Raw genomic sequence first — 18,225 nt, forward strand, 5'->3', positions numbered from 1 at the left:
GCCGCGATAAAGGCGCCGGCTGGCTCCCTCCTCTCCTCTCCGTCGGCTCGTCCTTCCCGCCGCAGCCATGGTCCTGAACCCCGTCATCGGGAAGCTGGTCCACAAGAGGGTGGTGCTGGCCAGCGCCTCTCCGCGCCGCCAGGAGATCCTCACCAACGCCGTGAGTGTGCCGCCTTCGCTGCGCGCCGGGGCAGTCTGTGCGCTCTCGCCCCTCCTGCGCCCCGCTTGGCGCCGCCCGCCCCCCGGGTGGCCCCTGCCTTCCTTTCCGCGTTTTGGGCGGCTGCACAGGTGGCGCCTTCACGTGTAAGTCGCCTTGAGATGGTGGTTTGGAAGGCGATTGATAAATAACTTGTAACGATATTAATAAACAGCCCATCACTGCATCTTGGCTGCACCGCTTGAATTCCTGCCTGCCAGGTTGACAGCTCAAGAGGGAGAGAGGGAGGGGACGCTGAGAATCCCATTGGCAGCCACTTTCTTTCTTTTCTTTTTTTTTTAAATTTTTTTTTATTAATTTCCAAATTTTTTAACATAAACAAAAACAACATAAAAACAAACACAAAAACTCATATTTTCTTAACCTTATTTCCATAACCCTCTTTTCCCGGACTTCCCCATACCTTTCCCTTTTTGCATCCTTAATTTTAAACCATTATTCAGCAACCCTTCTTAACCAATTAAATGTAAATTCATTCTCTTTTTCAATTCCACCCTAAAATTAAACACAATTTTCCGCTGCAATTCTACGTCTTCTTTTCCCTCAGCATTTTAGCACTCCTCAATTTTATAATAGTTCTTAAGATACATCTTAAATTTCTTCCAATCTTCTTCCACAGTCTCTTTCTCTTGGTCGCGGATTCTGCCGGTCATTTCTGCCAATCCCATAAAGTCAGTCACTTTCGCCTGCCATTCCTCCAGCGTGGGTAGCTCTTGTGTCTTCCAATACTTTGCTAGAAGAATCCTTGCTGCCGTAGTAGCGTACAAAAAGAAATTCTTATCCTTCTTCGGCACCAACTGGCCGACCATACCCAAGAGAAATGCCTCTGGTTTCTTGTTAAAGGTGCACATTGGCAGCCACTTTCTTCCCAACTACTTATCAGGAAAAAAATAATACAAATCTGCGGTTCTGCTCCCCCCCCCCAAAAAAAAAGTCTGCCCCCCCCCCCCCCGCAAAACAAGTTCATTTTGTGGCAACCCTACTCTGAGCCAGGGCTTAATGTTCTCTCGCTCTGGCTTGCTCTCACTCTCTCACACGCAGCCCTCCACTTTTGGTCCTGGGAAGCAGCAATGAAGTGCTCAGGATATATTAGTGTCCTAAAATCCTACTCGGCATGTGTTGGAGCCACTGCCCCAGCCACAAATAGCACATCTATCGTTTGGACGAGCCTCTGTTTCAAAGGGCACAAAAAATTCAGACAAACCTTTGTGTCAGTTATTGGGGTGGGGATTCAAAAGCAAGTTCTAAAGAAAGGAGCAAGTTTTCAAGTTCATCTGGCTAAAAGTGCGGAGAAGAAATAAATGGATGTTGAGTGCGATGGAAAGTTCATGTCTGCAGCCTGTAAAATAGTTTATGAGATGAAATGAAGGTGCTGTTGTGCAAGTTCACCATGGGTTGGACTCAGACCCAGGATAGCAGGCTGCACTACAGACAGCTCCCACCCCCCACAACATTCCAGGGGGGAGGGAAGGGGGGGGAAGACAGTGGCACAGAGTGCAATGAGATGGCAGGTCTTCAAAGGTGCACTCAGTTCTCACACATTTTGAAGTCTTTGAAAGTACCCAGTACACTAGTTCAGCAGTGGAATTTGCTCCCAATGGAGGATGTGATGATCACCAATTTGGATGGCTTTAAAAGAGGATTAAGGAGTGCGGGTAGCACTGTGGGTTAAACCACAGAGCCTAGGACTTGCCGATCAGAAGGTCGGCAGTTTGAATCCCCGCGACGGGTCCCTGCTCCTGCCAACCTAGCAGTTTGAAAGCACGTCAAAGTGCAAGTAGATAAATAGGTACTGCTCCGGTGGGAAGGTAAACGGCATTTCCATGCACTGCTCTGGTTCGCCAGAAGCGGCTTAGTCATGCTGGCCACATGACCCAGAAGCTGTATGCCGGCACCCTCAGCCAATAAAGCGAGATGAGCGCCGCAGCCCCAGAGTCGGCCACGACTGGACCTAATGGTCAGGGGCCCCTTTACCTTTAAAAGAGGATTAGACAAAGACTCTCCTCCCTGAAAGAGAGGGGAGTGGTTGTGGGCGGGAGCCCGAACACCGCTCCTAGCAGGGGGCGTTGCCCCCTGCCTCCAGCTCACCTGGCTGGCGCTCACGCCCCCCCAGTGGCCGTCCAACCAGGTGCCATGGGGGGGGCGTGTCCAGCAGCCTTTATGCTGCAGCGTCAGCCTCTTCCCGGCCTCATTTCTCTTCGTAGTCCTGTGCAAGTCACCCACCCTCCACTCCCTTTGAGTTAGGGCTTAGATCATTGGCCTTGCTATGGACCTTAGGTTGGTCGCCCCGGTTGCCCGGGGGGGCTGGTAGGAGTTTTTCCATTTGGCATTAGGCTTTTTGGTTTTTTCGCCTACCTCATAGCAATCGTCACAACTTTCGTGGTATTGGTGGGTAGGTTAGGCATTGGAATAATGTACTGTGGTGTGTCGAAGTGCTAGGTGTGGCCATCGCCTATGCCTTCAATTTTTGGGTATTCCGTTAAAGGAATCTGGCAGTCGTGTATTCCGTCCGAAGCCTGCTTGGCGGGAGGCCATGGCACGACCCTCGGTGACATCAGGGGTGAGCCTATAGTTGGATTAGCATCAACAGGTGATGAACCCCTGGTGAATAAACCCACTTGTTTCGCGATCCAATGCCTAAGCCAATACCTTTTCATTGCTGTAATCAATAAAGTTGTGGCCTTTTCTAGCCCATTAACCTTATATCACGTGTCCCTGTGTCTTCATTTCACTTCGCGGGGGTCGGGTCCTCGAACCACAATAGATCATGCAAGGATCCTGCTATATCAGGCCAATGGCCTGTCTAAGCCAGCATCTTGTTCTCGCAGTGGCTAACCAGATGCCTGTGGGAAACCTGAAAACAGGATTCAAGCACAAGAGCGCTCTCCCCTCCCATGATTTCCAGCAGCTGGTTTCCAACCATGCCTCCAGAGTCATGGAGATAAATGCTTTCAGTAGCCGCTAGCCAGTTCAGTAGTCCCTCCACCAGCACCTTAAGCAGAGAGCATCCACATAGCCTTCAAGTTTTGTAAGATTTATTGCTGAAATAACTTAGTGTCTCTAACAGGGCCTCCGGTTTGAAGTTGTTCCCTCCTGGTTCAAAGAGACGCTTGAGAAGTCATCTTTCGCAGCTCCTTTTGAATATGCTGTAGAAACTGCAAGGCAAAAGGCGCTTGAAGTGGCAAACAGAATGCATCTGGTAAGCCATATACGGACCTCCATTGTCTGAGACGATGCTTTAAAAATGCTGTCAAACTCCTTGCTGTTGCAGTCCAGATCCCTACATCTTGGTTTATTGAACTTGGCTTATTAACAACAAACTATTTAACTACAGAAGTGCATGAGTGTTTGAGATGGGGCATGCAAACAATTAGTTGTGTCCATGTGACATTAGGGTGACATTTAATCTATAGGACAGTAGTACAGGAAGGCTTCCTATTCCAGACAGTTGTGCACTAGGGATTGGACCAAGCAGGTGCCAAGTCCTCACAGAACCCCCTCATGTGACACCTTTAGCATAACTGTTTTATTTAATGGTTGATGGGAAAGCTGGATGCAGTCTAAATCAGTTCAAGATTGCTTCTATTGTGCTTATTCCCCACTTGCTGTTTAATTTCCCAACTGTTAGTTTAAGTTATGGTCAAGGTGGAAAACTGAACAAGATGCATTTTTATTTTTTCAGAAACATCTTAGAACACCCGATGTCGTTATAGGGGCAGACACCATAGTGGTAAGTCATAGACACCAGCAGCTGAAAACTAGAATCTCTCTAATTAGCAACTCTTGTTTTACCAACACACGCAGGTCCCGCTTTCACTCGCAATACAGAAATTCACTTATCCAAACAGAAAGAATTGTTCCCAAACCATGCGACACACCCCACTGATTCAGGTGTCCAAACAGCCAGAGTTTGCCACTTCCTTACTTGTTTGTGCTTTGCTGGTTGATGGCAATCATTTTTGGGCAGAAATCAAGGAGAGAGGGATGGGGGAGAGATCAGACAAATCAGAGAGCAGGAGGGATGGGACAAATCAGGTTTTTTTGTCTCTCTTTTGCTGATTGGCTGCAGCCAATAATGGAAATCGTCAGGAAATAATGGAAATTGTCAGCTCGTCATGCAAACGCTCACCTAATGAACAATTTCCTAGGAACACATTTTTTTCGGAAAGCGGAAGTTGCATGTACTTATAATTGCACGATAGAAATTGGGTATGCCAAACCATCCAGCCCAAGCTTCCATCAATGTGCTTTTTTTAACTCCAGGGTTTAAATAGCTCTTTCCTAGACTTCCTGCTTTTACTTGTGCATGGAATTAAATGCTTATCACCTGCAGTGTTTACTTTAAGCGCTTTGTACACAGACAGAAAGCAAAGTAGCTAATCATTAATATGTAAAAATATCCCAGGGTGAAAAGGAGTTTAAGTGGGGAAGGACTGTAGCTTGAGTTGTACAGTAGATACCGTATTTTATGCTCTATAAGACTCACTTTTTCCCTCCTAAAAAGTAAAGGGAAATGTGTGTGCGTCTTATGGAGCAAATGCAGGCTACACAGCTATCCCAGAAGTCAGAACAGCAAGAGGGATTGCTGCTTTCACTGTGCAGCGATCCCTCTTGCTGTTCTGGCTTCTGAGATGCAGAATATTTTTTTTCTTGTTTTCCTCCTCCAAAAACTAGGTGCGTCTTGTGGTCTGGTGCGTCTTAGAGAGCAAAAAATACGGCACTTTAAATGCAAAAAGTCCAGAGCAGGATAGTAAAAACTCCTGTCTGAAATGTTGGTGAACTGCTGCCAATACTGTAAATGTCAACAACACTGAACTAGATAGGCCATTGGACTGACTTGGTATAAAGTAGCTTCCTATGTCCTTATTTCACCTCAAGTAGCAACTCTTCTATGGGAGAGAACTAGGCTTTCCCTTGACAAGTGTATGCAAATATACATATTTAAATATATTTATTCCCATTTCAGACAATAGAAGAACAGATTTTGGAGAAACCAGTGGACAAACAAGATGCATATAGGATGCTTTCAAAGTTTGTACTTCAAATCACTGCTTATTTCCAACCATGTTATACTGCCATTGTCGGCCTTATTTGTGGATATGGAAAGCAAATGAAAAATTACTTGATTAGGATATGCTTTTCAGTTGCCCTTCATAAGAATGATAAGCATGTAGTTTCATTTGTTGGGGAAATGCATCTATTACAGTTACCTGCATTTCTTGTGTAGTTATTCCCACAGCTCATAACAGGCTAGCTCTGTTTCAGATTAATCTCTGGATCACTTTTTAAATCTGCTTGTCAAATACAACCATAAACACACCTGTGTGTGAATCACAGCAGGCAGGCTGTGATACATTTTTGTGAAAGCATCAAGCTTTTATTTTAATCCATGCTTGGACCTATTGTTTTGCGTAATCAAATTGGACTTAATTTGACCATGGCTATTTATTGCATAGTTGAGTTTCCTATAAAAGTTTCTCTTGCCTAGTCACACATTAGAAGAGAACTTACCAATATTTTGTTATGTGCACTGCTTAGAGAGTTTAATGATTAAGTAGTTTATAAATCTAATTGTTAAAAACATAAAATGAGACCTCACGTCCATCAGAGTCAGAGGCAACCAATCCCAAAGTATAGCACACCAGTTAGTTTTTCTCACCAATGCTTTCAAATTTTATGTCTGTTTTTCATTTAGATAAGGAGAGAAAGGTATCATTTTGTGCCTGGTTCTCGTGCCTTTTTCATGTTTTCAGTAGTACTTCAGTTCAGAGGTAGCAATCAATGTAAACGCAATCCAGCCAAAGTCAAGCACTTTGAAGCCCCATTCAGTTCGGTGGGAGAATAAAACAGAATCAAAGTTAAGTGCCTAGCTTTGCCTTGTTTGTAAGGCTATAAAATTGAGTAGATTGCCAACATTGCTACATCGTTCATAAATAAGCAGAATTTGTTTTTCAAACAAATTCAAGTGTTAGATTTCCAAAAAATTAGTGCAAATTGGCTGCAGCCTAAATCTATCTGCTTTTTCTTGCAGGCTGAGTGGCAAGGAGCACAGTGTTTTCACAGGTGTCGCAATTGTGCATTGCAGCAGTAAAGGTAATTGGTAAGAACGAATACAGATGCTTGTGGTGAATCAAAGTCTCATTTGACCCTGTAGCCTACTTACTTGTCAGTGAAATCTACCCCAACCCAGAAGCCTCCAAGTGTTGTTGGGCTGCAACTCCCATTAGCCCCAGTCAATATGGCCATTAGGGTAAGGAATGATGGTATTTGCAGTCTAACCTCATTTGAAAGTCACCAAGTGGGGGACTTTAGTGTCTGCGTGCATCGGAAGTCTGCAGGAGTTTGGCTTTTCTCTCTTTGTTCACACTGAGGAGTACACTGGGTGATAGCCAACTAAGTTTTACTCGGAGTAGATGCATTCAAATTAATGAACATGACTGAGTTAAGTCCATTCATATTTCAGTGGGTCTGCTCTGAGTTGGATAGCATCCGGTGTTTTTAGAGGACAGCACTTTGTGATGAATGGAATTGCTTAGAAGTGTTGAGAGCCAGTGTGGTGTGGTGGTTAAGAGTGGTACATTCGTAATCTGGTGAACTGGGTTCGCTCCTCCGCTCCTCCACTTGCAGCTGCTGGGTGACCTTGGGCTAGTCAGACTTCTCTGAAGTCTCTCAGCCCCACTCACGTCACAGAGGTTTGTTGTGGGGGAGGAAGGGAAAGGAGAATGTTAGCCACTTTGAGACTCCTTCGGGTAGTGATAAAGCAGGATATCAAATCCAAACTCTTCTTGAGAATTCATTTTGAAGTGGGTGGATATCAGACACCCCAGCCCAAAGGGTATGTGATGGCACCTCAGTGGCTTCTGTTGAGGCTTGTGGCATCTGCTGGAAAACACAAAGGGCTGGATTCAAAGATGTCTGCTATTGTAGTGGGACCCCATCTCCCAAACCACGTGCCACCCCAAAATTGACACTGGAAGGTTAGGAGAACTAACACAGTAACAGGCAAAATGATAACAAGCATTTTAAGCAGGGCTCAGATCTAGAAATAAATTCAATCTAATTATAATAGAACTGGGCACTGTCAACTTCCTATTCATAGTAAAACACTTTGAGTTAGGGTTTGTATCTGTTGTCCTTGCCAATTTGTTGCCTTGCTGGCTGTGACTTGGCTTGACAACTTCCATGTTGATTCTGCTTGCAAACGTGTTGACATTCACACCGTGACCCAGTTTCATGTATTTATCTTTCCACATATTCCCAGTAATTAATCCCCTTTCTCCCAAATGCTGATCTCAATTGAAGGTCACTGAGGAGCATATGATTGATCAGGCAAAAGACAGTAAAGCCAACCTAGGTGATTATTTTGGCAAGGTGACGTCAACCTTTATTTACTCCCCGCTCACATGAGCACAATGGCAGTAAATCGCAGAATCAGATGTGATTGTAGGCAGACAACTAGAATTGTTCTAGTGGCTGAAGGCAGCCCAGAAGCACCAAACAGAACATGCAGTAAGTATCACCAGCATAAATCAGAATCTTTGCCTTTTCACAGCAACCCGATACATGCATTCCCACTGAACATGTCTTGTTCCCATGTTCTATCCTTGTCCCTCAAAATAAAATGGATTATTGCATTGCATTGCATTGTGGCCCTGAATGTCTACTCAGGCAAATCCCATTGATTAAGGAGATTTGCTTTCAGGAAAATATGTATAGGATCACAGCCACAATGTTTGTCAAAACAGGGAATAAACTCCAAATGTTGCAGCATTGAGGAGTTTAAAGTCATATCATAGCCCCAGAACAATAAAGTTGTATTTATTCATTTGATTTCTATCTTAAAGACTCAAAAGTGGCTTTCAGTAGCTTTTCCTTGGTGCTAATATGCTTGCTCCCAAAAGGTTTTCCGGCTTAGGCAATCAAATGTTCTGTGGGATAAAAGAGGCCAAACTAAATGAAAATGATGCAGCAACAAGCAAGCCGTAGCACTGATACAAAAATATATCTAATGGACAGTGCTCTTGCCAGGCAGCCACCTCCGAAATGCCTAGTTGTGCATTGAAAGAGCTGCTGCATAATTGATGGGGGTTGTTGTTGGTTTATATGGAGAACATCCCACAAGGCAGCCCAAGTCCAGCGATGCTGCTCCTTCTCCCAAAAGCGATAATGGTGACTGTTTGAGAAGGTGCTGCAGACTGGGCTGGGTGGAAAGCAAAGCTCAGTTCCAGGTCTGACGATGATAGTTTCTCTAGAGCTCTGCCCAGGAGGCAGGTGGATTTTAACTCACAGGCCCTGCAATGGGCTTCTTCTCCAGTGGCAGCACCAAGAGTTTAGTGTTGACTGTTGGGAAACATGCTGTAGATTCTGGGTGGGTACCAGAGCTTATTATCCGGATAATGATAACATTTCAACCTGAATAAGATTTTCTCTTTTCAATGCAAAACAAAGGCTAGTCTCCAAAGAGCTGCACAACTTATTTCACATGCCCAAAGGTTGGGTTTTTGTTTTTGTTTTGGAATTGTTTCTCAAAAAGGAGATCTCTGTACCCAAAGGCTACCCATTAAAAAATAAAATAAAGAATGAAGCATGTTTTTGAAAGCAGTTTGTAATGTGCCTTTAGTTCAAAGGAGAGAGAGTCAAAGGCCTACTTGAGTATGCCCGATCCTGTGTAAAAGAGTTTGTAGTACAGCTGCCAAATATAACTTATCCCACTGTTTTGCATGTTATCCAATTTAAATGAGTAAGTGAGCCTTTGGAAAGCATGTTTTGTTTTTATTAAACTACGCATGCTGGTACTGAGGAGCATATAAGTTAACGCCAAATTATGATGTTCCTTCAGTCTGTAATAATGTTTACAACATGCTTCGCTTCCACTATCATTTGCACCAATCTATGCTGCAGCTATTTAGCTCATTGTATATTGCTGCTGCCTCCAGAATGTTAACAAAGATCTGCACTGCAGATCAGTACAGAAGAACATCCTTGACTTGAAGGGCAAGGGAAATATAAAGCCAGTTTTCAACAGATTGCATCAAATGCCTCACCAATATTTAGAGGGATATTTATAAACTAGCATCTCATTTTATTGAAGTAACTGGAAGGACGTTTATGTGTAGAAGATCCATGTATTCATTGCAGCATAATTTGGATTTGAATTTGGAAATGCAGGCCTACTGACTGCAGTGTAATGTATTCATAATAAAAATGCTTTAAAACTGCTGGTGTTCATCAGATATGTCATTTTTTTAAATCAGTGGTTTTTCTTTTTCTAGATAATCAGCTAGAGACTGAAATCACAGATTTCTATGAAGAAACCAAAGTTAAGTTTTCTGCACTCTCCGAAGAACTCTTATGGGAGTATATTCACAGTGGTGAGCCCATGTAAGCACAATAGTTGGGAGTGGATTTGAATGCAAACCTAATCACTATAGATGGCTTGTTGTGTGGGGAAAACCAGCTGTTTGTGTAGCACATGAAACAAAAAGGGAGTTTAGTCTGGGAATATGTAACATTGCATAAAATAATATGTTTGGTTTGTCATCTAGCAAGAGGGAGCGAGAACAGTTTTGGATTTTGAGGGTGAGGGCAGGAAAAAATTGGTAGCAGAATTCAAAGGCCTACTATATGTTAAAGAATGAATGTGGAAAACAGGATATATCAAAAGCATTTGTTTAGTCTGCATCATAGATATAACACTGTTATCAAGACAACCAGTCTCCTGAAGAATAACCAGATGTGGCCTGAAAATCAAAGTGAAGAGGAGCTTGCCCCCCATCCTTCCTAAATGTTACCCTGTGCATTATTAAACATGATTTGAACATTTAGGCCAGGGCTGGATCTTTTGGAGCCTGTAGGTATTATTATTACTATATTTATTTATTTCCTGCCTTTTTTCCTGACGGGACTCAAGGTGGCTTCTCTCTCTTGGGTTATTCTTCCACCAGTTACACACATACACATACTTACTTTTTCTGTGGGGTTTGGGTGAAAGTCTCATCCAATAGAACTAAAAATGAGCCTGTTGAATTTACATGATTTTTCAAGGTCCCCAAAAAACCAACATCACATTGGATGATGATTTTAAAAAACTACCTTGGGGCATACAAGATGCCCCATCCTGACTGTAGTTTCCCCCTCTGTATCAAAGGTCTCTGACTTTTTGGAGACATCACAGGGAACTGATTTAGGAAGGCAGGGAGCTCAGAATTCCTAGTGCCTGTGAACACCTCACTTATGTTGGTATCTGTGTGTCATATCTAGGTGACTAAAAAAATGAGATGCAAATGGTTGTTAGTTAGTTTGATTTATTACGGCCATTGGCCCATATCTAAAACAATACATCAAAATTTATCCATAAACAATACCATTTAAACAGTTCCAAGTTAAAACACCCATATAAAACCAATTTTACTTCAATTAAGTAAACACTATACACAATAAGCTCCCTCTATGTAAACCGCAATTCAAATCCCTCAGATTTTGGGGTATATGCGTCTTAGTTCTGGCACTTATTGATGGTTCTTAAGTTTAGCTAAACTGTCAGAGTCATACAGTGACCCATTTCTCCTCTTTTGAAATAAGACATTAATCAGGTATCTAGCGACTTGTGTCTTCGTCGTTTAATAAGTATATTATTTGGGCTTCCTGAGGTCTGTCAGCAATTCTCGATAAATAATGGGGCCAGAAACTTGGACCGTGAAGCCGAATGTAATGGACAACAGAAGATTATATGATATAACAATTCTATAGATCCACTTTTACAGTCACAGAGGAGTGAGATCTGTCCGTTGGAGAGTCTGTTACCCAACAAATTTGATGGGAAAACATTGAATCTAGCCTTTATAAAGGCATACCTGTGCATCACCACAGATAAAGTAGTTAAATGCAAATGGTTGCTAACTAAGCTTTGGTGTTGTTTAGTCATTTATTCGTGTCCAACTCTTCATGACCCCGTGGACCAGAGCACGCCAGGCACTCCTGTCTTCCACTGCCTCCCATAGTTTGGTCAAACTCATGCTGGTAGCTTCGAGAACACTATCCAACCATCTCTGTCGTCTCCTTCTCCTTGTGCTCTCAATCTTTCCCAGCATCAGGGTCTTTTCCAGGGAGTCTTCTCTTCTCATGAGGTGGCCAAAGTATTGGAGCCTCAGCTTCATGATCTGTCCTTCCAGTGAGCACTCAGGGCTGATTTCCTTAAGAATGGATAGGTTTGATCTTCTTGCAGTCCATGGGACTTTCAAGAGTCTCCTCCAGCACCATAATTCAAAAGCATCAATTCTTTGGCGATCAGCCTTCTTTATGGTCCAGCTCTCACTTCCATACATCACTACTGGGAAAACCATAGCTTTAACTATACGGACCTTTGTATTGCCATTTTTGCCAGTGGGAAATTCTGATTTATTTTTTTAGTGCTCAAACTAGCATGTTTTTAAATCTTTGTTGAGAGCATGTGACTGATCAGAATTGTATCATTTGCATAGTAAATGCTAGGGAATTTTAGGATGAACTTCAGTCTTGCAACCGAGAGAGATGTTTAGACTACAGATGTTCAGGCCTTGATCTTTCTGTGCAAATCAATAAGCAAATGCTGCCCTGGCACAGTGTTTGGGAGGGATTGGTGATGGATTTAGCTGATTCCCTTCCTGCCAGGGTTTTGTGGCTTGCCCATAATTAAACTCGTGTGCTTTAGACGGGTCAAAAGTTCATGAGATCTCAAAATGAAACAGAAGTCAATCAGCCTTTAAACGGAATGACCCAAACCCTCTGGGTTTAGAAATCAGCCTCAGCATGGCACATTAGGGCCTTACAGTTCTGTCTGCTTGATGAGAACAAAGGAGAGAAGTCTTTTGCAACAAGAATTTAGGCAAGCTTATGTGTTCTCCACAACTGAATTTATTTTTAGATGACTGTGTACTGTTTCTTCTCCTTTTGTGAGCAGTGGGAAAATCCAAAGGTCTTACTGGATTTATTGCCTTCCATTAAGAGTAATGAAAGTGTGTACTGAAACTGATTTATCTACTCCTCTAGCTCATATCACCCCATCCGGCACAGATATAAAAATAGATGTCTCCTTATGTATGTAGATATGAAGCAGAAATTGGGGGGTTCTTAACACAACATTCTTCCTTGAAGGAGAAAGAGAAACAAGCCACACCTGCTTCTAGAATACTATTATTCTGCTCTTCTTTTCTTAAGCAGTTAACATACCAGCTAACAGCAGCGTTACTTTGCTGAAGGTTCAGTGGCACCTTTAAGACATGTTGTTGGTCCTTGGGTTTTGCTGAGCCTGCTAGTCACTGAGCAGGGAATTAGAAGCATTATACACCAAATCCAGCATTTTGAATTGTGCCTAGAAGGCTATAAATAGCTGTGAAAACTCTATATACTATTACGCCACAGATGCATTCTTAATTAAGCCATTTGACTGTTTTCTGCATCTGGGCTCTTGAAGGCTCCATATAGTATTATGGGTTAGCAAAGAGTCATAATGAATGTCCTAGGTGCTCTTGTTGTCACAGAGTTGCTGAAGTTAACCAGGTTCAGACCTGGTAGTAATAGTAGTAGTAGTAGTAGTAGTAGTAGTAGTAATAGTAGTAATACTATACCACCCATTTGACTGGGTTGTCCCAGCCACTCTAAGCAGCTTCCAGCAAAATATAAGAACACAATAAAATGTCAAATATCTAAAACAGGGATGACTTCAAAGGCCTTCTAAAAGTCATAAAGTTATTTATCTCCTTGGCATCTGATGGGAAGGTGTTCCACAGGGAGGGCGCCACTACCAAGAAGGCCCTCTACCTGGTTCCCTGTAACCTCACTTCTTGCAATGAGCCAGAAGACCCTTGGAGCTGGACATCAGTGGGAGTGGAGACACTCCTCTAGGTATACAGGGCCGAAGCCGTTAGGGTTTTAAAGATCAGCACCAACACTTTGAATTGTGCTCAGAAACGTACTGGGAGTCAATGTAGATCCTTTAGGACTGAGGTTATATGGTCCTGGCGGCCGCTCCCAGTCACCAGTCTAGAAGCCGCATTCTATATTAGTTGTAGTTTTTGAGTCACCTTCAAAGGTAGCCCCACATAGAGTGCACTGCAGTAATCCAAGTAGGAGATAACCAGAGCATGTACCACTTTGGCAAGACAGCCGGCAGGCAGGTAGGGTCTCAGCTGGCATACTAGATGGAGCTGGTAGACAGCTGCTGTGGACACAGAATTGACCTGCGTCTCCATGGGCAACTGTGAGTCCAAAATGCAACACTAATTTACGAGTTCCAGAAGGCTTTAGACATGTTTTTCATAAATGGCTGCCCCTTATGCCCCCTGAACTGCTTTCGAACTCAAGGGAAGTGTCAAACAGTTTCATGGTTGGGTCAACTTCACAATGTAAATACAAGACAAAAAATCCACTGAGCATAAACTCTATTTGGTTCTCTATATTTTCAGATCCTGGACAAAATGTTTAGCTTTTGAAATACGTAATGCAGAATAATGTCTAGGTGAAACTAAGATACCCAATCCTTTTCCATCCAAGTGCTGCTTCAATTTATTTTTTTAACTTTCTCTCTAGGGACAAAGCTGGTGGCTATGGGATCCAGGCACTTGGGGGAATGTTAGTGGAATATGTTCACGGAGACTTCTTGAACGTGGTGGGGTTTCCTTTGAATCGCTTCTGCAAAAAGTTAGCAGAATTATATTATCCGCCCCCAAAGCACACTATCCATCACATAAAGCATGACTCTATCCCTTCAGTAGAGACTTTTGAGATTCTAAGTGATGGGGAATGTGACTCTTCAGATAACCACACACAGTTTGAAGGTGCTAAGAAGAGAAACGGCAGTGGAGTCCCCCACAGCCTGGAAAAGTGCATAAAGAGCAGTCATTCTTGCAACACACCTGTGGAAAGTCAGAATGGAATAATAGAAAATACAACGCAATTCCCATCTAAACTCACTCACCTTCTGGATGGCTTCAGAGCATCAAAGGTATCCCATCTTTTGTTCTTTTGTATATAGATCTGTAAAAAAAAGGTTTTGTTAATTTTATGGAATATGGCACCTGTGGGCTTGGGGAATGTGCCTGCATTAAAGGACAATAACCTGAGCTCCAGAGACCTTGAAATAAGCAGGTTTTATTCTGTTTGTACAGGTTTGTCCATTATGATACAATGAATTTTTAGTGAACAAGAGTATGTTTACAGCTGCAATTCTTTATATGCTGGTTCTTACATTTCTTAGTGGCTCAAATACTTGGTCAAGGGTAAATAAGAGATCTTTTGTGAAGATCTGAAAGCAGCCTGAGATGTTTGTATATACCACTACAAAACTCTCCCTCTGTTGCTGCAAATGGGAGGTGGCTGTTGACACGACATAGACTCAGTGCCCTAACTCATCATTGCTACACCCAGACCCACACCTCTTCTCTCTTCTCCATTCTCCTACCCTACCTGGAACGGCAATGAAGTAAACTGAAGCTGGTCATTAATTTTTAGGAAAAGTTGAAATTATCACTTCTCTCCACTTGGTTGTTGGGCAAACCATCATATATTGCCCAAGTCTCAGATTCAATCCCCTGCTTATCCAGAATCGGATGGAAGGTGATGTGAAAGACTTTTGCCTGAAGTCCTGAGCCCCTGCCAATCAGAATAGACAATTCTGGACAGATAGAAAAAAATTGTCTGACCTAGTTATAGCAGGCAGCTTTGGTACAGAATGAAAAACCAATTGGCATCTACGTACTGACTCACTGACAACTGCTTCATAGTTAAAAATGCCTTTATAGACCTCTTGTTTCTCTTTAAAAATATATCTAGATTCTTCTGTTGTGAATGCTTGGTATCCATTTTTTTGGATACCCTTAGTATTCAGCAAGGTACATTTTTAGATTAAAATTCAGCATTAAAACGTTAAGCGGCCATGAAGTCTTGTGAACAGGTGTCTGTTTCAGCCATGGCTAGCAACCATCATTTCCTCTGTAATATCCTTACCGTGGCTTGTATTTTGATAGATAACCAGAACGAACTGACAGAAGTGACAGTGAAAGAAAAATCAGTAAACAGTTCCACATGTTCTTGTTTTCAAGTGACTACTGTTTGTCTCCCATAATCTCTTGGATGTCGTGATCAGTAACAAATTTCAGCAGCTGAACTTCCATCCAAAATAGTGTAGCCCAAAGTGGGGCTGGAGCAGCTAACCCAGGCATTGATGTGACTTAGTAGCTTATGGATTGCCTTGATTAGTTTTTCTTTTAGTAATCAATGTACATTTCATGTCCGCAGGCTTTGTTTGTGGCATCTAAGCTGAAAGTATTTGATATTCTGAAAGATAAGGGCACCTTGACAGCTATGGAAGCTGCTAATAAACTTAAAACCTCAGTGTGTGGCACAGAAAGATTACTTGATGCCTGTACTTCTCTTGGCCTATTGGACAAGAACCATCTAGGTGAGCCTTCTTCTCTAAAACATTTGGGGGTGGGGAATGAAAAGGAACTTGTAGCAGGACCTTCATGCAATTGGATTGTTGGCTAGACTACAGGCATATGTAACGGTGAAGAACAAAAAAGTGTGTCTAGAGAAATGAGTCAAATATGATTTCCTGATCAACTTAGCACAGCCTTAGAAAAAGCAACACTTAAGGCCAAACTATTCTGCTGTCTGCGACTCCCTTTTTTATTTTTAAGGGGTTGTATTTCCTACCCCAGTGCTCAAAATATTTTGGACCAACACTTTGGTCAGTGTGAGTATGTCCTGTGGGTACACTGTCTGTCCCTGGGACACTTCCCATGCTTCCACTTGCACACTACTGCACTCAGGTTGAACTTTGTCATTTGAAAACAATGCATTTTTAGGGCTGCAGTGTCGTTTTCGTAACATCACATTGCATCTTTCAGTGGCAAGGAAATGTGCAAACTGATTATAAGAAGCAATTATAATATTGGGTTTAATTAAATTCTTTACTGAGCTGTGCCGATCTGTGGAAATCAACTGAGCTGTGAAACCCTTGCAGCTGGTTAGGTTTAGCTTAATGAATTGAAAAAAGAGACACTAAGGAAGAATAATACAGATCTTGCAAAATTCTCTGTCTTCAAAGGTTACAGCAATACAGATATGGCAAATTTATATCTAGCATCAGATGGTGAATGTTCACTTCATGACTACGTTCTCTACTGTAATGACCACACATGGCCTCTGTATAAACATTTGGAGTTGGCAGTCAAAGAGGGGACTCCGCTGAACCAAATATTTGAGAAGAAAGCAGAAGATTGTATTCAGGTAGTATAGAATCCACACATTCTTTATATAGAGCTTTGGTTTAAAACATTACCTGCTTTGGAGATGGTCACTACTGGGCAAGTTTAACTTTCATTTTTTGATTGTGAGCTGCCACAGTATGCCCAGAAATTAATTTTTTGAAGAGTTGGGTGCCTATAATGCAACTGGGGTCCCTGTTGTGCTGGAAAATTTCTTTGAGCCAGCAGAGCCATCCATAAGAAGAAAAGGGAAGGTGGCAATTTTTGTCAAGTCCCTCTTCCCATTCAGCTCTCCTCACCACCTGCCCTGATGTATGCTCTCCCAAACCTCCAGAGCAGATGCTCAGGGGATGTGCAGGGAACTATAGCAGGAACGGCAGAACTTTGAAGATCACCTCGACCCATTTCACCTACAGAAGACTACTGAATTAAATAGCTTTCTGTCAGAGGAGGCACACAAATTGGATACAATCTACAGACCAATTACACAAAATATTCAGAGTTAACCAAATTATTATATATATATTATTAGATTATATTGCTACACATTTTAATACTGGCAGCCAGCAAATGGGCTCTTCTCACCATGACCACCCCGCCCAGTATAGTACCATAAGGGCTGGTATATGTTAGTTTGCTAATGCAAGTAAAGTTTCTATCTATCTATTAATAGAAAACTTTCAAAAAATAACCCCAAAGTCCTATGCTGGTAAGGTTTAAGCAGAGGACAAATAAATGCTTTGTGTAAACCACTGTAGTAGTTAAATTGAGGAAAATGCCTAACTCTGAATACAAGCTAAAATCAAGGATTCAATGTCAGACACTAAAATTACTATGATCTGCAAACTATTTCCCTCCATCAGTTATTTGGAGCTCTTGGGCAATGAAGTGGAGTCCTAGCTTAGTTCTTACTGAGGTGGGAAATTTTGTTGGGCTGTACCACTTCTGCCCATCACATGGTAGAATGCCCCCTCCTGTATAACAGAAAACAAACCACCTGTTTATAGTACACAGACATGTTAAGGAGATCTTCTTCTCCCTGTCATCTAGTTCTTAGGTGTGGAAGGAAGTTTTATATGGAAGATCATTCAAAACCATAGGAGTTCCAGAAACACTCTCGGCTCTTTCTTACTTTTTCCAAATGAATTTTATTATAATTACCAACAAAAAAATTATTTACATCATAGTAAATTATCAGCAGCAGCAAATAGTTGTGTAAGGCAATCCTAATGTTATATATAGTGAATTCAGTGAACACTGCTTTCTGACACGATCCAGAGAATAGACTTCTCTGTTCTATTGACATGGTCTTCAGAATAATCTGAAATGTCTGAATTATCACTCTTAAATTGCGAAGGAAACTCACTTTTTTGGTCATATTAAGATTAATAAAAATAAATATGACATTTCTCTTTTGTGTGGTGTGGCTATGGCTATTTCTTTTTTAGGATGAAAAAGCAAGTAGTTCTCAAGGTGTATTTTTTAACACCTCTGTATATGTTTTGTTTATATCCTAATTCTTTTGAATGAGTCTAGAAACTTTGGTCTGCTCTGTTTTTAAGGATTTCTGTTGCCAAACTACAGAGGCGAAGCAACGTTTTATGAGTGCCATGCACAGCATTTCCAAACTAACAGCAAGAGATGTAGCCGTGGCTTTTGACCTTTCACAGTTCAGAGCTGCGTGTGATTTGGGAGGTAGGCATTCCAACATCTGGGTGCATTGGTGGAAAAATTCATTATAATTCCTGTTGTCATTGAATATGT

General features: G+C 42.1%; 1 protein-coding gene and 1 long non-coding RNA gene across 3 annotated transcripts in view; one reads left to right on the forward strand and one right to left on the reverse strand.

Moving 5' to 3' along the window:
- The window catches only part of ASMTL (acetylserotonin O-methyltransferase like), a 22,152-nt gene continuing 3,927 nt past the window's right edge, over positions 1-18,225 (forward strand). The window contains exons 1-10 of the mRNA XM_079972715.1: positions 1-160; positions 3,285-3,416; positions 3,900-3,947; positions 5,184-5,248; positions 6,249-6,310; positions 9,490-9,598; positions 13,784-14,198; positions 15,491-15,653; positions 16,302-16,483; positions 18,024-18,156. Of these exons, the coding sequence (XP_079828841.1) occupies positions 68-160; positions 3,285-3,416; positions 3,900-3,947; positions 5,184-5,248; positions 6,249-6,310; positions 9,490-9,598; positions 13,784-14,198; positions 15,491-15,653; positions 16,302-16,483; positions 18,024-18,156 (1,402 nt within the window). The 5' untranslated portion in view covers positions 1-67. The remainder of the gene's footprint in view (positions 161-3,284; positions 3,417-3,899; positions 3,948-5,183; positions 5,249-6,248; positions 6,311-9,489; positions 9,599-13,783; positions 14,199-15,490; positions 15,654-16,301; positions 16,484-18,023; positions 18,157-18,225) is intronic.
- Positions 13,771-18,225, reverse strand: part of LOC307214354 — an 11,883-nt gene continuing 7,428 nt past the window's right edge. For both annotated transcript variants that reach the window (XR_013837964.1, XR_013837965.1), the window contains exons 2-3: positions 14,172-14,230; positions 13,771-13,885 (exon numbers count right to left, since the gene is read on the reverse strand). This is a non-coding gene — a long non-coding RNA (uncharacterized lncRNA). The remainder of the gene's footprint in view (positions 13,886-14,171; positions 14,231-18,225) is intronic.

This window comes from Podarcis cretensis (assembly GCF_951804945.1).
Source record: "Podarcis cretensis genome assembly, chromosome: 4".
NCBI classification, from domain to species: domain Eukaryota; kingdom Metazoa; phylum Chordata; class Lepidosauria; order Squamata; family Lacertidae; genus Podarcis; species Podarcis cretensis.